Source organism: Suricata suricatta, chromosome 9, assembly GCF_006229205.1.
Source record: "Suricata suricatta isolate VVHF042 chromosome 9, meerkat_22Aug2017_6uvM2_HiC, whole genome shotgun sequence".
NCBI classification, from domain to species: Eukaryota; Metazoa; Chordata; class Mammalia; order Carnivora; family Herpestidae; genus Suricata; species Suricata suricatta.
The window spans coordinates 38,994,290-39,018,687 of NC_043708.1; the positions used below are offsets into that span (position 1 = coordinate 38,994,290).

General features: G+C 41.3%; 1 protein-coding gene and 1 long non-coding RNA gene across 2 annotated transcripts in view; both read left to right on the forward strand.

Moving 5' to 3' along the window:
- The window catches only part of RTN1 (reticulon 1), a 227,758-nt gene that overhangs the window by 132,438 nt on the left and 70,922 nt on the right, over positions 1 to 24,398 (forward strand). Inside the window, exon 4 of the mRNA XM_029952041.1 lies at positions 1 to 105. This exon is cut by the window's left edge and continues 68 nt beyond it. Coding sequence (XP_029807901.1) covers positions 1 to 105 — 105 coding nt within the window. The remainder of the gene's footprint in view (positions 106 to 24,398) is intronic.
- Positions 8,085 to 8,813, forward strand: LOC115302042. The gene is made up of 3 exons (XR_003913400.1): positions 8,085 to 8,142; positions 8,444 to 8,527; positions 8,748 to 8,813. It is a non-coding gene; the product is annotated as an uncharacterized LOC115302042 (long non-coding RNA).

The window sequence follows — 24,398 nt, forward strand, 5'->3', positions numbered from 1 at the left end:
CTGCGGAAGCGGCGAGCTCCGGCCCCAGCCCGGCGGCCGCCATGAGCCCTGAGCCTCGGGGTCCCGGCGTCGCTCCCCCTCTGCTGTTCTTCAGTAAGAAACAAGGTAAATTGACCGCTGTCCTCATTGAAGCGACATGTCTGCGCAGCAGTGTTCTTCCCCTGGGTGTTCTCAGGTACCCAGCCTGGCGTGGCTGGTCGACCAGTTGACCAGAGAACAACCAGGGGAGGAGGGAGAGGAGATGATGGGGAGACTGGGCTTCGCAGCTGGGGCTTGCGTGGGAGGCACGTGCTCCAGGGGGCGGCGCTGCGCTGGCTGGGCCCCTGCGGCCCCAGTGAGGAGCACTTTTGTGTAAGCGCCTAGGTCTCCTGAATGGAGGGAATGTGTCCTTGCTTTCATCTCAAGGTTGGATTTCCTTCCTCATTTGGGAAGGGGTGAGTTTTCTGTGATTCTCAAGGCTCATTTCCAATCTCCCACCCCTCAGTGATGGAGAGTGGCTCTATCAACCCACCATCAGCACATCCATTCACCCCCCCCCATTTGTTTCTTAAATGGCCCCTGGCTGATCTCAGCTCTTACCCAGGGAACAAGGCATTTGGACCTTCATTAAGGTTTCTATGTCCCAACTAGTCAGGAAAGACAGACCAAAGTGAATTCTACAATTTCTCTTGTTCTTCAAACAAGACCTAAGTTGATTTTTAAAGTAACTTATAATTTAGAATGATTTTAATTTGGCCGTTATAATCTTCCTCTGAGAAATCCTGAGTTGAAGTCTTTAAAGGGGCAAGAAATGGAAGTCGTTTGATCTTACAGACATTGTACGTGAAGAGCTTGTAGCACTCTCCTTCCCAAATCATCTACTACACCTGACTGTAATTGCCTTCTAGAATTCAGGAAGGAATCAAGGGGTCAGTGAATAAATTAGGCCCTGTGCAGTCTAGTTCACAGGCTGCATTGAAGGAAGGGAGGGAACCTCTCTCCAGCTCCTGAGTGGAGAACACGCAGGTAGAACTTTAAAACAAACCCTAAAAGCACAGCTTTATTCAAAGTCCCCTCCCACCCATCTCCTCTGCTTGTTGTTCCTTTAGGAGTATTTTGCCTTCTGGGGGTAAATGATTTTAAGAGTACACCCTCCTTCCTGTGTATATGCTAACTTCAAAGATCTTGGTAGCAATTAAAGTACTTTGTATAAAAATAGAGGGCAAAATCTTTCCCATTATAGATTGAAAGCTAGCTTCTAAATTCTTTAAAATAACACATTGGAACAGAGGAATCTAGAGGGATGTAATAAAAAGATAACCCTGCTGCATGTTTACTCGTGGCTTAGACACATGGCATCATGTAGGGGCCGGTATAATTGATTTTTGATTTTCCAAATAACTTCGCTGAGAGTTTAAAGTGTATTTAGTGTGTGCAATAGTGAGGATAGTTGATGACAGATTTAACAGTGGCAATGTGTGTTTGTTGGGTGAATATTGAAACCAATTTGGATTCTTTTCCTACCACTCTGACCGTGATGGGGACGGACCCTGCAACTTGCAGGGAGCCACGGGAAATAGCATAAGTACAAACCGTGGTCCATCCGTTTTGGTCCTAGACGCGGTCAAGCTGGAGTCTGGCTGGGCCTGAGTCCCTATCACTGTACTTTAATAGACACGTGTTTCCATTTTATGCCCTACATAGCATCCCTGAAATAGTCACCATGTGTGGGGTGCTGTTCAAGCATATATATTCTCAAAAGCAAATTAATCGGGGGCTAATAAGGAGAAAATGGAATTGTGCGGGCCCATTTCTCTCCCTAGTAGATCTGAGAGATTAGTAGGACAGGTGGGACTGACTGGCCAGATGTCTCATGAAGAGCTAAGGCAACGGACAACCGCAGCTATGAACGCAAAGGCTTCTGAGCCAATTCTGGTGTCATTCGAATCTCTGTGCAAGTTGCCCCATATGGCTTGGACCCTCAGCTGCCAAGTTTAGACGTTAGAGAGAAGAGAGTGGCAGTCTTTTCAAATGATTCGGGCATGCCAGGGTGAATAACCTCTGCTCTCTGCACCGAGGGGTCCTTTGAAATCCAGTCTCCTGCTGAAATTTACTGCTCAGCTGCATGATCTATGAAGAGAGTCTCAAAGGCCATTTGGGGCAGCCAAGCACCGGAGGTCTCGGGCGGATGACTCAGTGCTGCCAGCATGTTATTTGAGCTCTGCGGTTCCTCCTCATCTCACCTACTGCATCAGCAGTGAGAGGATCAGTGCTGCCCGGCATCCCACAGCTGTTCTTAATGACTGTCAGCGGACGGCAGGATTGTGCGCATGTCAAGCAAAATTGTCAGCAGTAAAGTCAGGTCAGCTTCTGTGGTTTCCTGCTCTTGCCCACCGAAACCTCGGGCAGTATAAATGCATTCAAGTTCAAGTATTCACAGCATGCTCACCTCCCTAGCTTTGGAACCATGCTGAGCTAAGTTGCAGAAAGGTCCAGAAATACTTAGAATAAGGTTTGGCAAATACCGATGGCATCAAGGAGTTTCAGGGTTTACTGGTGCACATGCCCTGCTAAGGTCTAATTTTGGAGCTTTTCGCCCTTCAGAGGCCTCTAGTGCTATTGCACCGGAGACAAAATGCAGTTCGTCATATTCCAGTTCCCCTCCTCTGTGCATCCCTGAACTTTCACTGCCTTATAATTCTGCTCTCCCACACCTTCCAGGAAGGTCTGTGAGGAACATCAGAATCTGAGAGCATAGATAAGCTTTCACTGCTGCAAGGTTAACCCTGACTGTTAGGAACATCTGAGTAAAAAGCCAATAGATTCTCAATAAAACACTAATACCCAATGTGACTCATGAGGATGAGTGTGTGGTATTTACCAAACATGTAGATGTTTTTTAAATCAGTGTTCCTCATGGTTCACCTTCGAGGGAACACATTTTTGAGAACTAGTAGTTTCTAGATACTTACTTCTACCCCCTACATTCTGGTTTCTTTACCTTGCAACTCAAAAGTATGGTGCTTGGTCCAGCCATGTGGGCCTTATGTGAGAGCGTGTTAGAAATGTCACTGCATCCCAGACCTACAGGATCAGAATCTGCATTTTGAAATTCCTAGGCATGGCAGAGCTTGAGAAGCAGTGTTTTAGACTATGGCACCCAGCTTTCACGTTTCTTCTACCTGTAACCATCCTGATGAAAGTCACCAGTGACACCTTCTTGCCCCTAAAATGGCCTCTTTTGAGTCTCATCTTTTTATCCTCTCTGGTAATTTAATATCAAACAGCTGGCCACTGCTGAAAACACTAGAGAGAAAGTAGTGTATGTTCATGATAAGACATTTAAACTGCACAAAATGGTGCAAAATAAAAGTTACAGTCCCCCTGCTCTACCAGCCTGATCTAATTGTCAGAGAAAATCATAGGATTTTGGCTTGACTTTGCCATTCCTGTTCCTTTCAGAAGTTTTCTTGAAGTATTTGGGCACATACAATTTGTTACTGCCCGAGTGCTATCACATTGTACAGACTGCTTTGTAAGTCACTTCCTGTAACATGAAATCCAGGACAATGCCCTCTCTCATGAACACTGTTCTCTCCTTCGCAGAACTTTTTCCTCCCTTATCTCCCTGGTGTTTCCCCTTCCTGTTCCACTTCTTACTCTCTGACCTCCTTTCTGATCTTTTTTGCCACCTTCCTTCTAGTTCCTCTGTCTTGCCTCTGAGTTCTGTCCCTGTCTTTCTTTGTCTCTCATGTCCTTGCTGTCCCCCACACAGGTTTTCAGCCACTGCCTTAGGTGCCCCACCTTGCAGATCTGTGGCTTTGGGGAATTCTGCTCAGCTCCATGCTCATTTCGCCACTGTTGGCTGGACATCCCCGAGACCCTCTAAATGCAATATGTTGATGTTATTTGTCAAAATCTGCTCCCTTCCTTCCTATATGCCCTTCCTGAGCTAATGACAGGATATCATTTGGGCTTCACTTTGGCTTGAACATTCAAATCAGGTCTAGATCTAAATAAAGACTTCCTAGCCTGAGACAAAGTTAAAAGTACAACCTGAATGTGAACACTTCAGTGCAAGTCTTCTGGTAGCGTTTGGTTATAAAATTATCACCCAAATGATCCAGAATGTTCTTAACATTTGAAAGATTATCAAAATAAAAGCTGTGGAATGTAAGAATTCTCTTTGTGGCACTCGTAAGAACGCATCCAGTGACACCAGTTTGAGAAATACCGGGTTAAGCCAGTGGTCCTCAACGTATTGCCTGGCCGCCAGGTTTCTCAGAATCTCTTGGAGTGCTGATTAAAAATGCAGGTTCCCACTCTGCCCGTACCCCAGAACCACAGAATCAGAATACACCAGGGCATGAACCTGTCTTTTCACTGAGTGCACTGAAACGCCTTCTGGTTGTAAGCAGATGAGCTGGATAGCCCAGACCTCTGGTAAAAAACCACCTTGGTGAGTGTGCCCTAGGTATATGTTACTTCTTAATGAGAGAGACGGGGGGGCTCTCCGCTGTTTCCCTCCCTTCCTGTGCCCTGGGAAGCAGGCCCCTGCACCGTCTCTCTGCAGACACCAGCCTGAGCAGCCTGAGCTTGCAGGGCTCAGCCCCTTCTGGCCTGGAAAAGCTTCTCTCTTCCTTGGGGGAGTGATTTGCAGGAAGGCTACCAGATGGAGGTCTTCTAAATAGACCTGACATTTATGATGTTTATTATTGTTTCTCATTATTAGGCCAGATATCACTTCTGTCCTAAAATATTTGAAGGGAACCAGAATAAGTGTGACCCATTTACTTTTCATAGTTAAAAAAGAAAAGCACCATCCTCTAGTCTCTTACTTTATTTGCTTTCCTAAGTCAGTCTTTCAAGATTCTTGGAAAGTCTCTACCTTTCCACAGTGCGGATTTCAGAATCATTCTGAGGACTTAGGCCCCTTCTATGGTAGCTGCTCCCCGCTGAGCCAGCTTTCAACGAGATGGACTGATAACTTCTGGATAAAGTTTGGCTTCTGTGAGGACGAATGCGATATAATACTTAGAGACGCTAGCCTTCCATCTGAGACTGTTCAAAACAAGCTACTTTTGTGAGACTTTGCCCAGTGATAGAAGGTGCTGCCCTGGCGTAGGCGTCCCAAGTGAGGCTGCTGGTAAGCTGCTCACCTCACCGGCTTGACCTTCTGAACTAGTCATAAGGTTAACATTGGCCCAGATTGCATATTGATCTATGTTTTTTAAATGGTGACTTCAGAACCCTGGGGAGATTTTTTTGTGAGGTTTGGACAGAATTACTACGCCTCTTGGTGGCCCCAGAGCTTATTATTTCCAGGGACAGATATTCTTGATACCTCAATAGGGTGTGTGTGATAAAGATCTGATATGGTCATTACACCTCTGTAATATTGCAGTGCCATTTTTTTGGGGACACAGTAACTCCCTAGTAAATTTTGCCTGGGCACAGAGTGGAGCATAGATTAGCTTCTAAGATGGATCCAGGTCAACCTTGAATTTGCCTGTAGAGACAGAGTTCACAGATGGCAAACATTATGGTGCCTCTAAGAAATAATGACCTTGTTAGATGGTGATTCTGATTCATGATCCAGCTCTTTTACCCCTCAGTAAATCATCCTTTGTTGCTGATGTAATCATGCAGCTTGGAGGATATAATTCACACACTTCTAATTCTCAGAGCCAAGACTGGCTCCAGGGGATTCCCTATCCCCTTTCAAATGCTAACCTCACCTTCCGCTAAAGTCTGGGGGTATACTCACAGATGTAGTCTCTGCACTTCTGGGTTCTATCTTTGCAACCCCCCACAACACTCTAATACAGAATGAAATAAATTTTTACCAAAAAGCAAGACCTTAACAATTCCTTTATCTTTCTTTTGAGTCAACCAATAAAGTATACTACATGCCTGATGCTATCCATGTAATGGTGACTGAGGCAGACATGAATCCACCCTTTGTGGGGCTTATACTGGTGGGGAGGCGAGGTTTCAATGAAAAAGGAAATCAGACTAATGTGTGAAAGAGTGAGAGAGTTCCCTGATGGTAGTGACACTTAGAAAGGTCAGAGGAGGAAACGGTGTAGTCAACTATTGCAAGAGATGATTCAAGAGGGGCGCCTGGATGACTCAGTTGATTAAGTGTCTAACTCTTGATTTTGACTCAGATCATGATCTCATGGTTGTGAGATTCAGCTCCGCATCAGGCTCTGAGCTGACAGTGCAGAGCCTCCCTGGAATTCTGTCTCTCTCTGCGGCGTCCGCCCCCCGCCCCCACGTGTGCTTGCTCACTCTCAAAATAAACATTTTTAAAAGAGAGAGAGAAATAAAGAAAATTCCAAACAACAGAAAATACCATGCCCAGAGGCAAGAAAGTTCTGGGGTCATTCTAGAAACTGAAAACAAGGTCTGTGTATTTAGAGTGTGGTAGGCAAAGGGAACAGTGGCAAGAAAGGAGATTGGGAGGTTGGCAGTACCCTTTCATACCCAGACCAAGGTGCAGTTTGGTCTTTATACCAAATACTGCAGGAAGCCACCAACAGATTTTGAAACTTGGAAGTAACATGACCTACTTTCCTTTTTTTTTTTTTTCATCACGTTGGCTGCTATGGGGGAAAGGATCGGAGGAGGACAAGTATGGAAGCAGGAAGGTTGATTAGGAAGGTGCTGTCGTAGTGGGGGCATGGGATGATGGTGACTGGGAGAGAGTGGTACCAGTGCAGAGAGAGAGGAATGGGTGGACTTGAGGTGGATTTTGGAGACTTACTTCATGGGACTTACTGATGCATTGGATGAGTGATTGCAGTGATCTTATTCCCCACACCTCTCAGTTCTGTTTCAGTTTTCAGTCACCATAATGATTACAAGTAGATGCAAAAAGATTTATAAGGTGAAAAATACCCTAAACTTTGATGCTATCTCATTAGTCATTGAATCTGTGTTTTTGTGTCTGCTGTTAGAAACCATCTAATGATGGCATTGAAATACTCTCACAGTCTGACCTGTATATCTAGTATATTTCCATGTCCAAGTAGCTGAGGGTCTAATGGTCATCCGTGTGTTTAGATGACAGTGATATTTGGTTGGCTAAGACTGGAGCTGGAATGAGGGTCACATGTGGTACCTGCGGAGATTAAATAAGGCGGGGCGGGGGGGGGTCAGGGATCGCGGACAAGCAAGTCAGTTATTTACATAGAATTAGATAAGGGGTACCTGGATGGCTTGGTTGGTTGAGCGTCTGACTCTTGATTTCAGCTCAAGTCATGATTCCAGAGTGGTGGGATCAAGCCCTGCAACAGGCTCAGCGCTGAGTATGGAGCCTGCTTAGGATTCTCTCTCTCTCTCTCTCTCTCTCTCTCTCTGCCCCTCTTCCCTGATCATACTCTCTCTCCCTCTCTCTCTCTCTCTCTCTCTCTCTCTCAAATAAAAAAAATTAAATAGAATTAGATATAAGTTTGGGTAGAGCCTGGAACTCACGAAAGCTGCAGAAATCCTAAGGTACGGTCCCAAATCTGAATAAAAATTGCGCTAACAAGCAAAGACAAGACAGCATCCTGCCAGAGAGCAGAGGTTACAGTCAGAGAAAAGGTAGCTTTAAAGCATACACTCAGATTGGGTCTGTAGGAGGGACAAGCACACCACTGGGTCTAGTTATCTCAGCTCAAGGCTATAGCTGACCAAGGGCTTTATCTGACTACTCGGTGCTTCTGAGTCAGTACTCTCTGTAATAGTCCTTCTGAGTGTTAAATGACCCAGGCCTGAGGCAGTAGTCCTCTTTTGCCAGGTGAAGTATTCATCCAGTAATTTTCTCTCTCCTTGTGGAAAATTGGGACAGTTGATAGGGAGAGAGGATTAGGTCCTTAGTGGAACTCTTTGCTTCTTGTAGACAGTGTTTCTCAAAGTGTTGGTAGGCCATTTACATCAGAAACGGTTTGTTAAAATAGAGATTCCTAGACTCACCCCACAATCTCCCAGAGAGGGGCTGAGGAATCTGCTTCATTAAGTAGCTTCCAGTGAATCGTAGGCATACCAGAATTTGGGAATTCTGAGGGAATTTTGAGGGATTATGAGGCAGAACTTTCAGAACACTCAGAGTAATCTTCAGCAATTTTTTTCCTGAAGTGCCCCAACTTCTTCAGGGCCTGAGCCGGAATCCTGAAGGTTGGCTTTTCTGTTTGGGTTTAGATATTAACTAAAATGGTTCATGTATGGAGTTTAGAATGAAATTTGTACTGTTAACTCTGAGACTCCCACCTCCTCATGGGAGGAGGGGAGGGGAGGTCATTTGAGTCTTACCAGCTCACTCTGGAGGATGCTTCTTAACATCTCCCCACCTCACAAAGCCCCCTGAACTAAGACCTCAGAAAGACATGGTGGGAACACAGACAGCTAACCATTCACATTCCCAGTAGTTTAGGGCCTCCTGAGTCAGAAGAGTCCTCCAGGTGGCTTTTGTTTACAGCTTGGAAAATTCAAGGAAGAGAAAAAAAGGCCTGAGGGTGGAGTTGAGCACAAGTGAGGACTTACAAGCTTGATCTCATACAAGGTAAAAGATTTCACTGCCACTAATAATTCCGTTTAAAGCTGTATATTCTGGTAAATACGGCATTCTGGCTTAAGTCTTCCCTTCTGGCAGTTATTTTCTTACAACTCTTGGCCAAGCACTGAAAACATGGGGGAGTTTTCTACACACAAATCAGTTGCAAAAGCAGATTATGTGTTCCCAAACTAATTCTTTTACTTCTAAACTCACTTTTTTTTAACAGCCCCTAACATCTCAAGGAGATTTGATTCTATACCTAAAAATGCAAAGGAAATCAAATAAAGCAGAAGAGTGGTTTTTGTATTGATGATCTCATCTGAGTCTTAATGTCTGTTGCCATCCAGTGGTTGTGATGAAAATATCCAACCTTTACTTTTTTTTTTTTACATTTATTTTTGAGAGACAGACAGAGACAAAGCATTAACAGGGGAGAGAAGCAGAGAGAGAAAGAGACACAGAATCTGAAGCAGGCTCCAAGCTCTGAGCTAGTGGTCACCACAGAGCCTGACATGGGGCGCCAACCCACAAACTGTGAGACCAATGACCTGAGCTGAAGTCGGACGCTCAGCTGACTGAGCCACCCAGGTGCCCCCCAACTTTTACTTTTTAACCTCATCTCAAACTACCAGCATTTGAAATGTATAGATCTCTTGGGATATGATGTAAGAAAATATGTCTTTGATCTTCTAGTGTCCACTAAATGGCTAAATAGCTGGACCATTTATGTGGTATTTGATCAGTTAAATCATTATATATATATATATATATATATATATATTTTTTTTTTTTTTTTTTTTTTTTTTTGAGCAAGCACAAGGACAGAGTTTCAAAGGTATTCCTAAATGGGTGACTTAGTTTTTATCAGAATTAATTTTAAGCTATGCTATTTGACCTGTAGCAAAACAAAATATACCACCACACAGAATTTATGAACCACAGTTTCCTACTCATTGGAGTTTTTGGATCAATGCTCTCATTTTAAATTGAAGTCATTTAAATTTGAAATAAGATCTGACTGACTCTCATCTAGTGCCCTTTTCCAACTAGATGATTTCCAAGTAGTTGAGTTGTTTTAAAGAAAACCTAAAAGTTTCTCTATGCCAAGTTACTTTAGAGTTTGAGGATGTAAGAGTTACTATCATAAATGTATACTGATGTAAATAGGACTTTTATAACAGTACACAATACGTGTAGCTGGGTCAAGTGTTAGCATTATCAGTCAGCTGGAAATTCAGTCCAGCTCCCTGGAAACGATTGAATTTCTCTTTAATTTTAGGCTAGCCTACTGATGATGAATCAGTTTTACATAAAGTCATAGTTTTCTCCAGTGTTGGAAATAAAGAAAATCAGAAGTAATTTGATTCTAGATAATTTTGATATGAGTAAAATGGCCTGATTGTCAATTTGTCCCTTTTATTTTCTTACTCTTCCCTTTGTTGGAGTCCACATTTTTAGGCGCTCTTTTATTCCTCTGAACAGAATGTTGAAAATCAGGTTAGATTTTTTATATTCTGCAAAGATGTGCTCTAATTCTAAAGCCAAATATCTTGGCTTTGACTTTGATTTCTAAAGCCTCTCATGGCTCACATTCTCATTCCTGTGGATACCTCACCTTTCCCTCAGATCCCATTAGTGGGGCTAAGAACACAAGAGGACTCCTAAATTGGGAGGTCCCCGAGTCAAACACTAGAGGCTGAGGGCAAAATCCTCATCAAGAGACACTTTTCAGATTTCAGCATTACTGTTCATGGGTCACATCTGGAATGTTATGCCTCTAGGTTGAGACAGAGACCAGTCACTTGAATTGTAAATTTTATACCTCCAACTGTATATAATGTTTTCCCTTATAATTTATATGTTGACTGTTTTGTAATAGGTAAAGACAGATGATTTTCCACCATGTTGATACGTGCTCTTCCATAGTACAGTCCTTGCTGGGAAGTGGCTTCTCGGCTCAGCATTGCATTTCCCAGGCTTCCTTGCATCTAGGTGAAGCTATGACCCTCATTCTTATAAACAGAATGTGAGTGGAAGTGAGCTGGGTCACATCTGGGGCAGTGTTGAAGACACAGTTGTACCTTGTCCTCCTTCAAAGCTCTACAGCTAGGGAATGACAAAGGGAAAAGAACTGAGGCCCCAGAATGGCCAACTGGAGGAAAGCTGCTTGCTAACGCACACCATGTTGATCAATTACATTAGCTCAAAATAAATTTCTCCCATGGTAAGCCACTGAAATGTTGGGGTTATTATAGCTAGCCTCATCCTGGCTGATATGATAACATGTAACATGAGGTTGAGAAAAGCCTACAGTTAGAACATATGTTGGAACATGTGTCCTATAGCTGCACAATTTTATGTCTTGCTTCTGATTCTCTATACGTTCCTTGTACTCTCCTTTGCTGATGCTAGTCAGTCCTGCCAGAATTGCTGGTAGCGTAATTCTGAACCTGTTTGAAAAAGACAATCCTGTCTTCAAGACGTTGCTTTGCAACTTAGTGAAATATTGTCATAAAAATGGAAGAGATCTTTAATAACCACAGGGTGAGTAGCCAGTGACCTCTGGAGTTCTGCAAAGTAAGAAGTAGCCCTTGTGGTGACCATCAAGTTCACCAAAGCAAAAGCATATGAAGTCTTTATGAATGAAACTGCTGGGAGAACTAGAAAAGTCCCTCTGCCTAGGGCTAGCCCCAGGCAAGAGTAGGACATAGACACAGAATCTTGGGGTCCTCTGCCTCCCACCATTCTTGCATCCTTCGCCTCAATACTGTTCATCAGCTACTTGAAGGCTCCCAGTGCTCCTGAGCTCTCCTTGCCTCCCTTGCAAAACACGTATTCCCTATATTCTGTCTCTTCAGAGTCCTTTGTGCTTCCCATTTCTTAGGGTATACTATACAGGTTTAGCTTGATAAGCCAATTCTTTTTCATGTGTTAGTGAGCTAGTATATGATTCCTCCTAAGCAACAGATCTCCAGAAGGCTCTGAAGGAAGGAGCCACTTTAGGTTAAGTCTAGTCCACTGTTTTAGGGAGTAGTTACCTCAATCCAAGATTCCATTCTTAGTAGTATGTGTTCTGAAACACAAACATATTAGAATCTGAAATAAACTAGAATGTCCTTTCTAAATTTGCACTGAACATGTACCAGTAGAACTCCATCCTAGCGTGGAGATCACTTCATTGTTGCCTGGTATAGAATTAGAGCAAGGAGAGTGGAGGGCTTCATCAGAAATTTCCTGCCTCACTCTGGCAACCTGTGAACTGTTCCCTAAGGACCGGGATCCTCAGCTAGGATCAGAGCAGGATCCCTGAGTCAGGCCTGAGGTGCTTCCCTCTCCAGTGGCCCCTGGTCTGGATTCCCCTTCTCCAGAATCTCTGTGATTTTGATTGTATACCTTTGTCTTCACTGGGATAAAGACTCAGGGTCCAGCTGGGTTTGGATCCTATTCCATCACTATGTAATTTTGGGTAATTTAATGTTTGCCCTTAAATTTTTTCATCTATTCAAAGGTGGGGGGGATAGTATGTGCATTGCAGGATTCTTGTGAGGGTTAATTGAGATCATTTAGTAATTACGCTCTCATTTTATTACTACTTAAATATTTATGTTAATAGTAATTATACAATGAGATAGGACTTTGGAAGAATCTAGCCCAGGTACTTATTTAATGCAGGAATTCTTTCTACAAAATCTTCTTTCATAAAATTTTAGTTAATAAGTTTATAGGTTTTCTTTATATGTCACAGTTGGATTGGCTGCTTTCCAGTGATTATAGGAAGTTGACTTGATCTCACTAATAAGCTCCTTCCCAAGCATATTGTGGGACAGGTTGCTTCTGGGAAGGCTTTTTAAAGCCAGCTGGCCCAATTTATCTTCTGTTGAGTGTTGATATTTTTACCCAAAATATATATGCTTGGGTCCCACCTTAAATATCCCAAGTATAATCTTAGGGTATAACATCCATATATCTGAATTTTTTGGAAATCCCCCCAGAGTGATCAAAAATATCTGTGTAAGGTTTGAAGCCACTGAGTTAACCCCAACTGTGGTATGTAGTTCCCTGAATCTTCAGTCCCATTTGTTTTTTCTCCCCAGGCTCTGGCATTTATAGTTTTTTGTCTCTGTCAGGCCATATTGGAGTAACAACTCCCCAGATTTCAATGGCTTAGCTCAACAAATATTTATTTCTAGCTCCTATAAAATCTAATGCTGGTCAGGGGCGGGGCGGGGGGGGGGCTCTTTGTCCAGCTATAAAGGGATCCAAGCTCTTTCTCTCCTATGCCACTAAATATCGACGCATTGTTTCCCAGGTCACCATGCCAGGAAAAGAGAGAGCTGGAGGGGCATGCTAGTTCTTCAGAGCCTCCTCCTGGAAGTGACACATGTCACTTTTGCTTATGGTCCATTGGCCAGAATTAGTAATATGATTCTCCACTGATGCATGGGACACACTCAAAATTCAGTGAGCATTAAGTCCTTATCACAGACCTATCGCACAATTATCTCTTGTGTTAGAACTTTATAGCACTTATTATTACCTACTTTATTATATGTGCATTTGATTATTTGTTAATTGCTTGTTGCTACCATGTAGATTTTAAGTTCTTTAACATCACACACTTGGATTTGCTGCTGTGTCTTCAGTGACTGCAATAGTGCCTGGTAAGTAGTAGGGACACAACTAACATTTGATGAATAAATGAATAGTGACACCAGACACATAGGTGAAGACACTGAAGTATATTGTGGGATTTTGTTGTATGTCAGTGTGTTTTACAGCTGTGCTCTTTCGCAAGACCTCATTTAAATGTTATTGAGTCCAGTGAAAGGTTAAAGAATAATAGGCCAATTAAGAAGAGAATATTGTGTGTGGTTCCCCTACTGTTACTCATGAAGAGCATTTACCTCTTGGCTGTGCACTCCTGGAGCGATCAGCCCAGGAAAGGGCAAACAGAGTCAGCAGAGAAAATGCTTTTCTGAGGTTCAGCTGACATACTCAATAATAGATTTGAGTTGACAAAGCAGACGGTGATGACATCACTGTAGGCCTGGGTTCAGCCTTTCTTTGCTGAGCCTATGAAATTTGTACAAGTCTAGTCTATTGAAACTTTATAACCCCTGGAAAATGGGAAAATGCTCTGCAGTGAATGCTTCTTGTAATATTGAACGCACCAGAACCCAATTTGAAAACAAGACTTGTTATTAAGGTTGGTGTGGAGACAGACAGTATTATGTGGTGACTAAAACATGAGCTCTGAAATAAGACAGATACGGGTTTGAACCCCAGTCCACCAGTTGCTGACCTAAACTTTCCCAAGCCTCACCTGTAAAATGTGGCCAGTAATTCCTACTCTTAGAACTGGAATGAGATTTAAATTGAACTCATTAAATGATGTTTTGAGGGGCTTAGGTTAGTAGAAGACCTGGCACATTGTAAATGGCAGCAGTTATTATCACATTCCATGGTTGGATCATGTTTTGTGTACTAGATAAGGCTGTGCACCCTGCGAGAGTCAGTAATGGAAGTTGCCAAGGATACGAGAAAATGTGAGGCAGTGGAGATGGGTTCCCCTCAGTGAATCAGCCCCCTCGCCGTAGACGCTGGCAGCAGTATGGCAAGCCTCTGTATGCAGTGGTGGCAGCCCAGCCATGCACCTGGATGCCATCCGCAACCTATCTTCCTTCTGCGCACTCAGCATTACTGTCCCCCAGGATGGGGAGGATCTGAGTGGGCTGCATGATGACCATCTGATGCTCACCTGTCACAGGCCTATCTCAGGGACATTATTCCCCTCATCAATATTTAGCTCAAGCTCCCAACACTGGTCCTATCAGGCTAGCAGGATGGATTCCTTCCAACACAGAAGTAGCAGGGGGGTAGCAGCTTTAGCAGAACCATTAAGGCTACTTTTCTTTAAAAGGAACTGAATTCATGGCAAGCTTAGAATTGCAGGTTCTTCTTTCCCAATTCCCAAAGCGTGACTCTACACACAATGAAGATTCATCATTATGATATATTTTTATGGAAAGCTACTTTCTGAACAATCAGATTCTTTAGGAATATTTGAAATATTATTTGGGGAGAAGGTGTAGCTATATTGTCACAATGATAAACATGGAATAACCTCTTTAAAATGGATAGACATATCCTTGAGGGTGTGTTTCTTACATAAAATGCTTCAAATGACTGCCATTTCTCTCAAAAATCTCTTCCATTTTTGTGACATGCTTTCAGTAATCCTAAGTAGGAAGGAAGCCGTGCCTTCAATTCAGGGCAGTCTCTTGTCTGCCTGGTCCCATATAGGCAGGTGGACTGGCACCAGGCAGATGGAATTTACACAGAATTTCTATCTCCGTCTCTGGAGTTTTCTTGTAATATCTTGCTTATTTAGTACATTTGCCTCATCTTTCTTTTCCACCATTTTCATACTTTAAAAAATTACATATTAACTCCAAAAATCCATACAGGGTACTGCATAGGCATCAACAAAGACTTGTCATCCATAACCCAGTGTGTATTTTAATTTTCCTTTAGAGAAGACAGGGTTATGGTCAGCTCTTCACACACTTAACTTTTATCTACGATTTGGAAATGAATACTCATGGTTCTTTTTAAAAAGATATTTAAAATAGATTATTATAGAGAGTTGCATACAGATGGCAGAAAACACTATTACGAACTTCCACATAAAGATAAACAAAGTTTAATAGTCATTACCATTTTTACACATTTGTTTCATTTACTTTTGAGGGGGCATTTTATTTATTTATTTATTTATTTATTTATTTATTTATTTATTTATTTTTAATAGTTTATTGTCAAGTTGGTTTCCATGTAACACCCAGTGCTCTTCCCCACAAGTGCCTTCCTCCATGACCATCACCCAAGGGGGGCATTTTAAAATTAAGCTACTGCCATCAAGATATTTTACCTCTACATACCTTAGTGTGCATCTCTAAAAACAAGAACATTTACTTATGTAACCATGGGACCATTACTACATCTAATAAAACAAATACCTTTAATCATCAAATGCCTAGTTCATATTCAAATTCTCTCAAGATTCCTGCAGGGTTTTTTTTTTTTTTCAGTTGGTCACTTTTTAAAAAAAAGATTTTATTTCTTAAGTCACATCTACCCCCAATATGAGACTCAAACCCATGAGCCCAAGATCAAGAGCTCTCTGCTGACTGAGCCAGCCAGGCACTCTTTCTTTTGATCACTTTTAATTCACCAGTGAGCAAGTATCTCCTAGCTTTTATTTTTCCACATATTTTTCCTACATTGGCTGTAATAACATGGAACAATGGAAAGTTTCTTTGGTTTGTATGTTATATGATGATCAGATATATTTCCTTTTTTCCCAATATTTTATCATAAAAATGTTCAAACATGTGGAATAGTTGAAAGAGTTCTTCAGTGCACCCGTTTACATGGTTCTATTTTTAATTCTTTCTCTGACTTGCTGAGGTGACTGAGACTGGATAGTCCCCATGCCTCAAGGTTCAATGAGACCTTGAATGTTCTATGGCTTCTTTTTAGGAAGCCTTAAATAATATTTGCAAAGAAGACAGATAGTGTGCTTATTGCTTTGCACGGCTTATAAATCTTGAGAGTGTCTTCTTCTCCAACTGGCAGCCTGCAAATATTATTAAGCCTGACTTTCAGTTGACAGTATTTTTCTGGGGTATCCCCAGAGAGCCAGGTGCTACACTGTGACAGTGGCATCACCGCTGTGGGTTAAGTGAGAAAATGACAAGCCACCCTAATAATACTGAAGCAATTGGAGCAGGCAGTGTGTTTACACCTTATGCAATGTCAGTTGTATTTCAACATTATCCAAAAATATCATGCAAAGGTACTTGGAAAAGAGAAAAACAAATCTGGTTTCTAAAGCGTGTCTGAGGGTTGCTGCTGTTGCTATGGAGATCAGAGAAGCAGATTTTCATGGCTTTACCACACTGAGCTTGTTTTTGAACAGATTCATGAGACTGTGGGCTTTTTTTTTCTCTCTCTTTCTTATTCTGGGTGGTTTTGTTAGACGTAACCTTGCCTGAATAATTTTAACATATCGCTTGTGTGAAAGCACATTAAATGCTAATGCTTGGAGTTGTTTTTAGCAGAATGATTTAACAGTACAGCATTCGTTTTTCATTTGAATGTTTTAAAATAGACTGACTCTCCTAATCAGCATTAACATAGAGCTCAGCTTGGAGCATAAGGAAATGTTAGTTTAATATTTTAGTGCCATCTGCTGTAAGTTTCATGGCATTCTACCCCATCTGGCTTATTTGCAGCAATCCCCACCACCACATCCCGCCACCACTTTCTTTTTTAGTCTTAGTGAAATGCAGCAAATCTCCTTCCAAATGTTTTATACTTATTGGCCCTGTTTCTTCCCACTGGTCACTGGATGAGGCTTTTGTCAGAGAAATACATTCCATTTCCTGACGACTTCTCCCTCAGCCTAGTGGCTGTGCGCATGAGTACGTGTGATACTTATCGAGCAGTTAACACATTCCTAGACCTCTCTGCTTTACCTCAAATGAAAGCCTGACTCTTTGTGAGTGAATATTTGTAAATTCAGCAACATTACTAAATACATAATTATGGAGAACCTATCATGTGGCAGGCTCTTTCCTAGGCAGGGTGGGTGGTGAAGGGAGAGTGGAGAACAAAGCAGACGCCCTGCTCCCAAGGAGTTCCGTTACAGGGGAGACTAACAGTATCCAAGTGAACACATATATTACAGTACCATGTAGTGGTAAGGGCTTTGAATTAAAAAATAAAGCAGGCAAAGCTACTTTAAATAGGATTTTTAAAGATGGATGGTGGGATTAAAATATTGCAATGGACATCTCTAATGTATCATGTTGCTATCAAGGACAACAGATGTGTCCTCTAACCCTGTGCCTTGAGGCTCTTATTAAAGACAGATACTTATTGTTAGTTACTTCTGAACATTAACCAGCAACATTGCACAGATGAAAAACAAATCTATTCCTTGAAAGCTGTCAGATTCTGCTATTGGGATTGGCCTTGGACTTAGGTTGACCGTTCTTTAATTCAGCATAGTGTTTTGGCTTCTATGTGTTGTCTAGTTCTTTGCTGGGGGTTTCCATGGGGGAGCACCAGAGGATTTTAAGCCAGAGCCTGCCTCCACCAGTTGCTTTTCACTGAATGCTTCAGCAACTCTCAATCTATCTAGGGGATAGAATAAATGCATATGGACCATTTAAGTAAAAATACCAGGCACAGTTACAATTAACTTTCTCTAAAAATGCTAATAACCTTAAGTGCAATCATATTGGACTCCAGAGAAGGGAGAAGTGTTAAAATGTCCCATGCACTTCTCTTTACCTACTCTCTTTAAATGTCAGTTTGAGCTACACATTGAGCCATATAAAAATTACTAATATTTCTGTAATTAGAAACAAAGGAGATTCTGATGTAATTAGAACCATGAGCAATCCATTGGATTCCTCTCTATCTGCGTGTGTGTGTGCATGCACATTCATAGGTATTGATACACTCACATGGGCACGTGCTTGTTTGTTTGTTCATTCATTCAAGATTTAAGTCTCAGGCACTTAATTAATTGCACGTGAGTGCCTGGGCTGTGACTGAGGGAGCTAAGGTGAATAACGTCCCAGGTATTTGTAGGGACAAGAATATAGACAAATTGATGCAATAAAGTGTTACAAGGAGTAATGAAGCTATACTTGTCCTAGCCCTGTCTGTGTTATTGATTTATGCTCCCTTGGCTGAGACACTATATGAGTATTCTGACCTTTCTGTACCTCTTTCCTCATTTCTTAAAAAATCTGGGGCAGAGAGAAGTGGTAGCAGAATGATTCCTATTGCTTTCTTACCTTAAGGAGGAAGGTCAAATTGTTCCAAAGAGGTAAGAATATTTGTTTTAGTTTACTGAAAAATAAGCCATATAAATAAAATCAGTTTTTAAAAAAAGTTTATTTTGAGATATTGTGGGGGAGGGATCAAGAGAGAGAGAGAGGAGAGAGAGAGAATACCAAGCAGGCTCTGTGCTATGAGCTCAATCTCATGAACTGTGAGATCATGACCTGAGCCAAAATCAAGAGCTGAATGCTTAGCTGACTGAGCCACTCAGGTGTCCTTAGAATTGTTTTTTTATGAGCTGAAGTACCATTATCAGATGCTAGAGTGCTAGCACACCAGTGGGAGAGAAGAGAATGGTGAGAATGTATTGTCGCCATGTTTTCCTGTTTCTACAATGTATATGCAGTTACTGGGTGGCTTTGGAGACTCGTTAGCCCTCTGTATTATTAAATGGAAATGCTTATTACCTCAGTAGAGGCTGATGGCAGGGTAGCTGCAAATTGAGGGTGATAGGTGCTGTACTCCTTCCTAAGTATGCACTCTCTCCTGCCGTGTGCCTGGGAAACTGCAGTAGCGTGCATGGAAGCAAGAGTAAAACTGAGTTTGGGAATAGGAGGAGGCTGTTAAGTGTCTTATTTATTTCCTACTCTCTGGAGTGCTCTTAATGTGATTTTCTGGGCATAAAGGAGAGATTTAAGTCTGTCATATATTAACCTTACTGTATATAAAATTTCCAGTTGAGTACCACTTTGCAAAGCCAGGAATGTATTTTCTGGGCTAACTAAAAACTGTAAATACGGCTTTTTGCTGAGTGTTTATATTGATGATCCAGCCCTCTGATTACCCACTTCTCCTCCTTTCCCCAAATCCAATATGCTTGGTTGGCATCAAAATCATATTTCTATGGTCTCTGGCACAGCCATTGTGAGAGATGGATTTCCCTCCTGATCACAGCGTTGGGGAGAATCAGGGGAGGCAGCAGCAAGTCAAACTCTGGGCCAACAAGGGCTCTCCCCAGACGGTTTCATTGCCATTTCTATATCTTCTCTCCTCTCTCTCAGTAGCTGGCAGCTTGATGATTTCTCCCTATCCCTCTACTTCTGTACTGTCTGCACAGGACAATGCTGAAGTCAAATCAGAAAAAGCCAGCCATCACTTCATTCCATTGCAGGGACACCCTGTCATTGCAAACAAGGACTCGTGTGTAGATTTTCTAGTGAATCCCTGCCTTTGGAGCTCTGAAAGCTGACTCTTTAGGTGCCAGCAGATTTTCAACGCTCTATTTCTGTTTCTCCTTTTCCTGATGGCAGACCATATTGTACTCACTGCTCTTTCATTCTAGCCTCACAAAGACATAAGGAGTAGTTTGCTAAGAGAGAACATTGTTAAATACTGGATGGGATTTCTGAGCAATGCTAAATAATTTTCTAAGTAGATCTTTGAAGCTGATGGAGACTGAACTGTTTTAAGGATATTCCTAAAGGGATGAGAATTCAGAGATGCTTATGCTGGATCCCTCCTATGGTCTGGATATTTGTAGGCCCTCCCCCACCAAATTCATATGCAGTATGATGGTATTAAGAGGCAGGACCTTTGGGAGGTGTTTAAGAAACCATTGCCCATCCAAGGTCACAAAGAATCACTCCTGTGTTTTTTTTCTAAGAGCTGTATAGTTTTAGCTCTTATACTTAGGTCTTTGGTTCCTTTTGAGTTAATTTTTATTTAGTATGAGATAAGAATCCAACTTCATTCTTTAGTATGTGGATATCTAGTTGTCCTAGAATCACTTGTCGAGAAGATTGCTTATTTTCCATTGAAGCATCTTGCCATCCTGCTCAAAAAAACAATTGACTAAATGTTAGGACTTATTTCAAGACTCTTAGTTCTATTCCATTGGTTTGTATGTCTAGCCTTATGTTAGTACCACATTATTTTGATTGTGCAGCTCTGTAGTAAGGGAAATCTGGCAGTATAAATCTTCCAAATTTGTTCTTTTTCAATATTATTTTGACTATTCCTGGTTCCCTGCACTTCCATATGAATTTTAGAGTCAACTTGTCAATTTCTGAAAAATAGAAATTGATAAGGATTGCTTAGACCTTGGTAGAGATCCATCATTAGGGACTGCACTGAATCTGTAATTTGCAGAATATAACCATCTTAACAATATTAAGTTTTCCAGTTCATGATCATGGCATCTCTTTCCATTTATTTAGGTCATATTTAATTTCTTTCAACAATGTTTTATAGTTATCATTGTACAAGTCTTGTACTTCTTTTATTAAATTTATTCCTAATTACTTTATTTGTCGTGATGCTATTGTACCACCACCTATTTTTAAAATTCAATTTTATTGGAACACAGCCACACTTATTTGCTTATATATTGTCTATGGCTTTTGTATTCCTTTTTTTACTTAATTTTTTAATGTTTTTTATTTATTTTTGAGAGACAGAGAGAGACAGTGCGAGCAGGGGAGTGTCAGAGAGAGATAGAGATACAGAATCTGAAGCAGGCTCCAGGCTCTGAGCTAGCCGTCAGCAAAGAGCCTGATGTGGGGCTCGAATCCATGAACTGTGAGATCATGACCTGAGCTGAAGCCCGACGCTTAACCGACTGAGCCACCCAGGTGCCCCTGGCTTTTGTGTTCTAAGGACAGAGTTCAGTAGTGCAACAGAGACTGTATGGCCTGCAAAGTATAAAGTATTTACTATCTGGCCCTTCACAGAAACAGTTTGCTAATCAACATAATTTATTCTCAGAAAATGCTGATTCTCTTCTTTTTCTCTCTTAGAGATTCTGTGAGGCAAGATGGAGGAGGAATCAGAATCATTTATTTGATGGTGAGAAATACAAGTGATATTGGATAGGATGAGTTTTGGAGTTAGCGAGACCGAGGTTCAAATCCTACGCCATCATTTTTTTCATTTGATCTCTCTGATATTCTGTTTCTCTTCCTTGAAATTTTAGTATCCTTTTCTTATGAGGGAAGAAAGTGACTTGCTAATGTCATTTGTAAGAGCTGCTGTCAATAACTGGGCCCAGAACTCAACCCAGAATTTCAGAACTTCTACTTTTTTGTCCATTTTCATTTCCATTGCTTAGAGTTAAGTCTCCGACTGGGAGATATAATTTAAAAGTTGCTCCTTCCCTATTTCCCCACACTAAATTCTTTTCTTCTTTTTCTTTTTCTTTCTTTCTTTTTTCTTTTTTTTTGAGAGAGAGAGAGAGAGAGAATCCCACAGGGGTCAAGGAAACAGGACAGAGAGAGAAGAAGGGCTCATCCAAAATGGGGCTCTTGCTCATTCAGTGCAGGGCTCATGCTCTCCTGATATGGGACTCAAACTCATGAACTGGGAGATCATGACCTGAGCTGAAGTCAGATGCTTATCAATTGAGCCACCCAGTTGCCCTCCCACCCTGACTAAATTCTTAATATCAGCTTGCCTTTATTCATTATTTATACCATTTGCTTCTTTTCCATAAAAATTTAAGTGCTAAAAAATATGTTGGTTGCTCAATACTAGGTGATATTGGAATAAGTTTTGTTCTGTTTTGCTGTCTCCTTAAGGAAAAAATGTTACTTCCATTTCTTAGTAATGGGGTTCTGGTTTGGCACATAAACATATAGGGCATATTTACATTAGACGTAATGAAATGGAAAACAGCCGTTTCAGCCCCCAAAAGCATGTCTCTGCAGCATCTATTTTGTTGGTATAGATGACAACAGACTTCCAGCTGGAATATATTCAAATGGGTTTCCTCTTTCTCCTTTTTTGATTCCACTCCAGAAGAATGTTGACTATACCAAAATGGATTAAAATATTACTTAACAACTCCAGTTGTACACATAAAATTCAGACTTCCAGTCAAAACTGAAAGTTTCAGAAGCCTTTAGAAGTGCAACCCTATAGTTACTTGAAATCTAGTACTTACAGCAAGGCCTTTTTCAGTCACAATATTTTTTTAGCTTGATTCTTAATGCTTTACAAAAAAAAAATAGCTGTTGTAATCTTTTAATAAAACAGCAGGCTATTATGACTACTCATTCTTTCCAGTGGGACATAATATTAGAAATGATGAAGTGTTGAGGCACCGGGGTGGTTCAATCGGTTGAGCGTCTGACTTTGGCTCAGGTCACAGTCTCGCAGTTTGTGGGTTCAAGCCCATAGAGCCCAGCTCTGTGCTGACAGCTCAGAGCCTGGAGCCTGCTTCGGATTCTATGTCTCTCTCAGTTCCTCCTCTGCTCATGCTCTCTGTCTCTTTCTCAATAAATAAACATTAAAAAAAGAAAGAAATGTTGAGATAATGTTATCTTTTTCTGGAAGTCAGGGAACTTCTTTAAAATAACACAAACAAAAAAAACCCTTACTGATCAAAGAGCTTAGAATCAGAGAACTTCTGGTTTGGAAGGAACCTGTACAAAAGACCTTATGAACATTCTCAGTGACAAGAAGCCTTTTTAAATGACTTTCCATCCTTGGTCACTTTTGAAATTTATCTCATATGTCGATGCTACGTATCCATTAAATCTATTGTATCCTGTAGGTCCATAAATTAAAAAGACAACTGTCATAATAACCTGGCATTTTTGCTTTTCTAGACTCTAAATTTCCATTGCTGCCAACCAACATTGGTTGGTTGCTTTCAAGTCCATGTGCCATTTATCCTCTTTTGTATGCTCTCTAGTTCCTCCAAACCCCTCTGCTCGGTGTCATGCCCCAAGAAGAATCTCTTTCTGAGTCGTGCGTGAGCCAGTTAGCACATTCTACAGCAAAACCATGGCTTCCCTCACTGTGGACACCCAATTTCTACCAATCAACCTATGGGCACATTACCTGTTTGTCAGCTCTATGACACAGTTGACGTGTGTTGACTTTACATCATCTAATACCTTTAAGATTATCTACATGTGCTAGCAATTAGTTACATTTCTTCTATCTCACATTATTATGGTTGGCTCTTTGGAAGGAAGTACTAGACCTTGCATTTTATCTCTGTTAATCTTAGTTAATTCCATTTTTGTAGTCTACCAAGATTTGAGAGGATTCTGTCACTCAATACATTTGCTATCTCTGCTAACTTTTACATTATTTATGAGCATGATCAGTTGCTTTTTATGTGTCATTGATAAAAGGTTTGAGAACCCAAATCCTGTGATTGGCTATTAGAAACCTCTCTCCAGATTTAGATTTAATTCCATAAACATTTATTCAGCATGTACTTGGTAATGAACTGTTGTCAGAGTTGGGAATTCAGTGATGAACAAGATAAGATATCTCAACCAAATCATTAGTCTATATAAAGAGGAAGATATCCAAACAAATAACCATAATATACAATAGGAGCACAATAACAAAGATGTGAACAAGGAGCACAGAGGAGAGGTCAATAATTACTGGGGTAGGTAAATGATGTGTTCTAGGACAAAGTGATATTTGAGCTGAATCTTTTTTTTTTTTTTTTGAGAGACAGTACAAGTGGGGGAGGGACTGAGAGATAGGGAAGGAGAGAATCCCAAGCAGACTCCAAGCTGTCAACACAGAGCTCAATGTGGGGCTCAAACCCTGAAACCATGAGATCATGAGCTGAGCTGAAACCAAGAGTCAGCCACCCAGGTGCCCTTTGAGCCAAGTCTTAAAAGAGGACGAAGTATTTGTGAGAGAAAAGAAAGAGAGTCTGATTGTCATTTATTAATCATTATTTATTCATAGGAAAACAAAATGCTATTTTCCTGAGAGTTCTTCTGTTGAGGAGCAAGTAGACCAAAAAGTTGAGACTTTACCACTATAGACAATGGTAGCCAACTACCCTAAACTCCAGTGTATCCAGTGGTTACTTCACAACACCACAGCAATCATATGCTATCAAAATGTTCTAGAAATTCCATTTTGAAATTTTCTAGATCATGTGTTTTCCTGTTTTGTTCCTCTTGAGGGTGGTCAGAAAGCTCTTACTAATGAATATTTCTTAGATTTAGGCTCTATGAGCCAAGAATAGGAAATCCTGAAAAATTGT